At 50.0% G+C, this 6,082-nt stretch overlaps 1 protein-coding gene across 1 annotated transcript in view; it reads left to right on the forward strand.

The window, feature by feature from the left end:
* Positions 1-5,641, forward strand: part of plekhg2 (pleckstrin homology domain containing, family G (with RhoGef domain) member 2) — a 105,801-nt gene extending 100,160 nt beyond the window's left edge. The window contains exon 22 of the mRNA XM_059332110.1: positions 3,268-5,641. Within this exon, the coding sequence (XP_059188093.1) occupies positions 3,268-5,641 (2,374 nt within the window). The remainder of the gene's footprint in view (positions 1-3,267) is intronic.
* The last annotated feature ends 441 nt before the right edge of the window (positions 5,642-6,082 follow it).

Below are 6,082 nucleotides of genomic sequence, written 5' to 3' on the forward strand. Positions count from 1 at the left end.
TCTTTTAGCTCTTAGACTGAAAAACAATGAAAAATATTCAAACATTACAGCCATTAAAACACATCTTCGCACCCTGAGCAACCCCTTGATATCAATTCTGAATTTAAATCTTTCTACTCATCTCTTTACAATTCTGAAATTTCCCTTGACAGGGAGGCAGATGCAGATTTTTTTCAGGATCTTAATCTCCTTTCTTTGTCTGACAATGAATCAGAGCGACTCAATACCCCCATTTCTCTAGAAGAGTTGAGGAAGTCTCTTGTTAATATGAAAAGGGGCAAATCCCCTGGGTTGGATGGAATTCCAGTTATATGATACCTAGTTATACCTTACTTTCTGGGATATACTGGGTAAACCATTATTGGATATGATAAATACAGCCATTGATAAGGGTGCATTTAATTATAGCACTAATACACTAATACAGCTATAATTAGTAATTTCCACTTTTTTCTGGTAATTTTGAGTTTTTCTATAGACAGATGAACTGTTTTTCCTATATTCCTAAAAGTGAGCCTGCTACAAAAAAAAAGAAAAACAGCGAAAATACTGCTGGCCCGCTGGCCTTCGGAAAGCTAAATATGCATACTTGGTGGCCATTAATCAATATAATATTGCCACAAAATATCGCAATACTATGCGGTAACTATTTTTCCCCACCTCTGTTAATACCTGTTATGTGCTTTAATTTATAATAATCACTTTAAGTTAATCATGTTTTTTATGTTAAGCCTCGACCTGAAAAGTAACTAAAGCTGTCTGCTAAATGTAGTTGAGTAAAAGTATAAAGTTACAGAAATTAGTTACATTCCACCACTGTTAAAAGACATCAATTAATGTGCATTGTCCCTGAGAATAAATAAACTAAACTTCAAAACTATTGGTTTGAACAGATAGGTGTTCTCACCTGCTAGGCTCTTGGCCTGCTGCACCTGCACCGGTGCCAACTATGCTAGATGCAGCGTCATCAGCGGGGGACCACCATTCATGGATGTTTCACCCCTTAACCCGAAACATCTCCTGGTGGCGGGGCAGTGAACAGGGACGTCTCCCAGTCACCCCCTGCAGCTAGCCTTTCTCAGAAGTTGCTCACTCCCCATGCCTTGTCCCGCCTCTTCAGCTAAAGAAACTTGCCTTCTCTGCCTCCTCCGCCAGCTCCTTGGTAGCTTTTTGTAGCTCCTTGCCCCTCAGCCCTAGATCTTTAAGTAGGCGAGTTGTTGAGCTTCCCACAAATCCCGGGAACAAATCCCACTTCCATTCTCCAATCCACACCTGGCAACAGGAGGGTGGGTGCTAATCTCCTCCTGACAGTTTCCCCTGCTTCCCCTTCTCTCAGGAACTGGGTCCACTGTTGTATGCCTGGCTGGCTTTCATTACTCGCCTCTTGCCTTCTCTTCTCCACCACCTCTGCCAGTTTCCTTAGCACCTGATCATGCCGCCTTCTGTACCTGCCCTGAGATAGCGCCGTCTTGTATCCTGATAGGGTGTGTTGTAGGGAAGCACTGATGTTCCTAATGTAGAGTTATAAAGAACAGAAATGGAAAATACTTTGATGAAACCTCTCTGAACTGGAACAGACCAGCAGAGACTATTTTTCCATCTCTGACATCAGTTCTGTCTCTCTCTGTCTTTTGAAAACAGTACTGAGCTCATAGTCTCCATCCTCCTGCTCCTTTCTCTCTCTAGCTGTAATCCGTCCTCTCCCACGGTGCATGAAGCTGATCTAATAGTTCCCAGAGTTACGAGCCAGGACCCAATAAGGCCCATAAATAATGAGCTCATCTTTGTTTTACTCATCGAGTTCTCTTTGCATGTTTTCCTTTGTTCTCCCAGTGAACCACGCTGCTAGCCTGGGTATACCCAGACTGCCTTGCGCTCTCGAATTTAATTTCGAACCCCCAGGCAGTCTGGCAACTAGGAAGCATTCTTAGCCCTGTTTTAGGGATGCAATCACAGAGCGGGGAGGGACGGTGAGACGATGACGCGTACTACTCAGCACTTGGAAGCTTTCAGGATCCAACATGGCTGCTGCAGACGCGAAACTCTCTTTAGCTGTAGATGGTGTTTTAAATAGTTTAGAGCGAAAGTTGAAAGGCGAAAGGTCTCTCGCCGGCTCCGCTTTCCCCCGGCTAGTAGCGAGATCACCGGTAGCGGGGCTATTAGCGCCGCACCGACGGTCTCGGCCGCTCGTTGCGTCGAGCCGGTGAGACCGTCGCTCACCGCCGGTGATCTGGCTCCGAATCGGGGGACAGCGGAGCCCCCAGAGACCCGCAGCAGCTTGTTTATTGCCCATAAAATCAGTGGATGTGTGTGGCAGAATGACATGAGGGGGAATAAAGCGTGAAAATAAATAATCTTGCAGAAAGCGAGAACTGGAGAAGCAAAGCAGCAAACAACACTCTCTCACAGACACACACACAACAACCATCCATTTCTGTTGCTCTACTACGTCATCTGGTATAACTGATCTGATTGGCTAAGAGCTACCTACAGACGCTTTTGATAGACATTCTAAGCGTCCAATAAACGGCTCTGGAGGATCGTAAACCACACCTCCTCTACGGAGAAATAAACAGCAGGTGTCCAGACCTAATCTCCAATGAGATTTGGTCTGGTGTTAGCCAGGCTACCACGCTGCTGTAAGTAGCTACCAAAAGGGAAACTCATTAACACTCAACATTAACAAATTTCTGGGAACCAGTTCAGATTGTTTTTTATTCATCAGAACTTTCTGCCATAAAACACAAAAGCATTTAAACCAAAAACTCCACAATTACACATGTTCCAACAGAAATGTGATCCGAAACTGGGAAGACATTTTAAAACAAACCAGAGTGCAGTGTACAGTATGTAACGTAATCACTGCAGGAAAGGAATTTATCTATCTATCTATCTATCTATCTATCTATCTATCTATCTATCTATCTATCTATCTATCTATCTATCTATCTATCTATCTATCCATCTATCTATCTATCTATCTATCTATCTATCTATCTATCTATCTATCTTATCAAGAGTTCAGGAAAAGAGGTTTAAGTTCAGAAAAAGGAGCTGGTTTGTTTGGTTCATGCAGCAGAACTTCTTCTCTAAGGTCAAGGCTAAAAAGTTCCTGGTTCTGTGCGGTCAAAGAGTTTAAAAAATAAAACATGAGCGCTTGTCCCCTGGTTAAAAGTCCTGAGACAAGAGGAAACAAACCTACAGCTCAGAACAAATAAAAGCCATTCTTGTAATCTGTTATTAATCTGTGTTTTCTGTCTCTTCCAGGGAACCAGACTTGCACCAGCAGTACACCAGCCGCCCATCTCCCAGGCCAACGGAGAGCTCTCACCCCGGGCTGAACACGGAGCTCAGTGCGGCGCCCTCGGCCTTCAGGTCCAACCTCAGGCAGCAATCCCCGTCCCCCGTCAGAGCTCCTCCTTGCTCCTCACCCTTCAGGGTTGTCCCCGCAGCTTCTCCCACCCCTGTCCCTGCAGAGGAGTCCCCCGTCTCCCGGGGTCACCCTTGTTTCTCTCCTCCTCCTTTTTCTGGGAGGGCGTCCTTGCTGCGAGCTCCCCCTGCCTCCTCTCCTTCACCCTCCTCTGCTTTCACTCCATCCCTACAAGCAGCTCCTCCCTCATCCCCCACACCAGCGTCTTCTCTCCGCTCTCCCCCGTGCTCCTCCCCCATCTCCTCCTCCTCTTCTGCATTCACCAGATCCCTTGCTGCCTCCTGCATCAGCCAGTCCATCAGTCAGAGCATGGCCAAAAAGAACAATGCCCCACCTGTTAACATGGTGAACCCCTCCCCCACACCTTCCTTACCCTCTTCTCACCTTCGACGGCGCTCCCCTTCACCTAAGCTCCTCCCCGGTCAGCAGGGCTCCAGCATGCCTGCGTACGCCCAGCTGGGGTGCTCTACCCAGCACCCGAAGGGTCCCCCGTCCTCTCTCTGGTCCTCCTGTCCGTCTCCGTCTCTCATGCACTCATCTCCCCCTCCTCCTCCCGCTCTCTCCCAACGCTCCCCCTCCCCATCCACGACCCCGGGCCATCACCTGCCCTCCTCTCCGTCCCCTCGCCCCTCGTTCCTTCACTCCAAATCCGACCCATCTCAGAATGCAAACAGCAACAACAATAACAGCGTCAGTCTGGCTCGTGTAAACGCTGGGATCAGCAACGGGAGTAACGCCAGCATTACTCGCTCCGTCAGTAACGGCGGCTGGTCAGTGAGCCAGCAGACGGTTAACGGTAACGCCACAGCGCTACAGCACGCCACTGACCCTCTCTGGTCAGCGTCACACAACCGTGTCGCTCGTCCATTTTCTGCCTCTGAGCCCAGCTCACGAGTCCAGTCCCCATCGCCCTCCCCAACCCCTGCTTCCTTTACCCGCCTCTGCTCCCCACCGCCTCAGCATAACTACTCCTCCCCCATGGCGAACAAGCCTCCCCACCCTCGGAGCACACGGCCAGGAGGTGCAGGCCCCCATAACCCCTTAGGCCTCACTTTAGAGATACCCAGGACCTCTGCAGCAGGTTTTGGGCAGCCTTCCTTATATCCAAGCCCCCGGATCCTCTCGCCGCCTCCTATTGGTGTGTCAGTGAATGTTTGGACAAATAATGTTGCAGCACCTCAGCCCAGAAACCCTAAACACACCTCCTTTTCCTCCTCGTTCGGCACACAAACACTGGAGAACGCCTCTTTCCCCACTTCTTCTCTGCTGCGTGGTCCCAGAGCCTCCTCCCCCTCCAGTCCCTGTGCTCCTGCAGCCTCTCAAACCCTCCGTCGCTCTTTCTCCTCCAACCTGGCCGACAGATCCCCGAGCCCGGCCCGGGGCAACCCCAGTGGCCAGCGCCGCTCCTGGGCAGACGGCAGCCGCAGGTCCCTTGGTTTTAGTGGTCAAGGCTCCTTTGACCAGCATGAGTCGTGTCCGGCCAGTCCCCGGAGCGGCTGGTCCTCGTACGGCGGCTCCCCGTCCTGTCTCAGCCCTCGAGCCGGGCTGCAGTCCCCGCTCTCGCCCAGCAAGCTCACCCCAGGGAAGGGCACCATTGGTGGGCAGCATTTTACCAGCGTACCCTGGCCTGATGTTCGAGAGCTTTCAAATAAATATAAAGGACCAGAAAGCCTTGATTCCACCATCATGGCCTCCTGTTCGTCTCCTCTACACCACCTCCTCTCCTCTCCCGCTCCGTCAGACACCAACTCAGAGTGGGGAGACCCGGAGTTGGAGGAGGGGAACTGTCGCAGCCAGCTGATCTGCGCCTACGTTGCTCGTCCATCCTGCGAACAGAGCCGCTCCTCCTGTATGGTTCTCTCCGCCTCAGGCATGACCTCCCCTCCTCCTCCTGCTCCCTACCAGTACCAAACCTACACAGCACCTCCTGCTCCCTCAGCTGGGTCCCCCTTTCCCTTGAGCTCATCACCTCTACCTTTTACCCATTCATCCCCTGCCAAACAAGGGAACCAGAAGACCAGTTACGCCACCACGGTCAACCTTCAGATTGCCGGAAGTGGCCGAATAACCTCCTTCAGCACCGCCCAAGTCAGCCTGACCCAGACCCTGCAGGGTGGAGCTGCAGCAGGAGGCCAGGGACATGGGCAGATGGCGAGGAGAGTGAGCATCAACGGACTGTCACACCTTCCTTCCCCTCTCCCTCAGAACTGAAACAGGCCATGAAAGAACGACACAAGTCAAAAAGATGGGCCGAAAAAAAACGTGATGGACAGAACAAGGCATTAAAAGATGTGTGCTTGTTAATTTAACACCAAGACACAAAGTCAGCATCAGAAGGTGTGCAGCTGCTGGTGTCAGACCTCCAGAAACACGAACTCCTGTAACTGTGAGTCCACCAAAGCATGGAGCACACTTCAGACTGGGAATAAGTTATAAGTGATATAATGAATGTTTGAGTGGATTCCATTCATGCATCTGGACTCTGATGTAATGGAAACTTCACAATCTTCTGGAAGAGCTTTAAACCAGAAAATGGATTGTTATATTGTATTATAAATAAATAGATTGAAGGACAGAAATATGATGCCATCAATGGAGTTGACTTACTTCAGTTTGGTGTTGCTGGATAAGCAGCGAAAACCTGAATGTCCA

This window comes from Centropristis striata, chromosome 4 (assembly GCF_030273125.1).
Source record: "Centropristis striata isolate RG_2023a ecotype Rhode Island chromosome 4, C.striata_1.0, whole genome shotgun sequence".
Taxonomy (NCBI): domain Eukaryota; kingdom Metazoa; phylum Chordata; class Actinopteri; order Perciformes; family Serranidae; genus Centropristis; species Centropristis striata.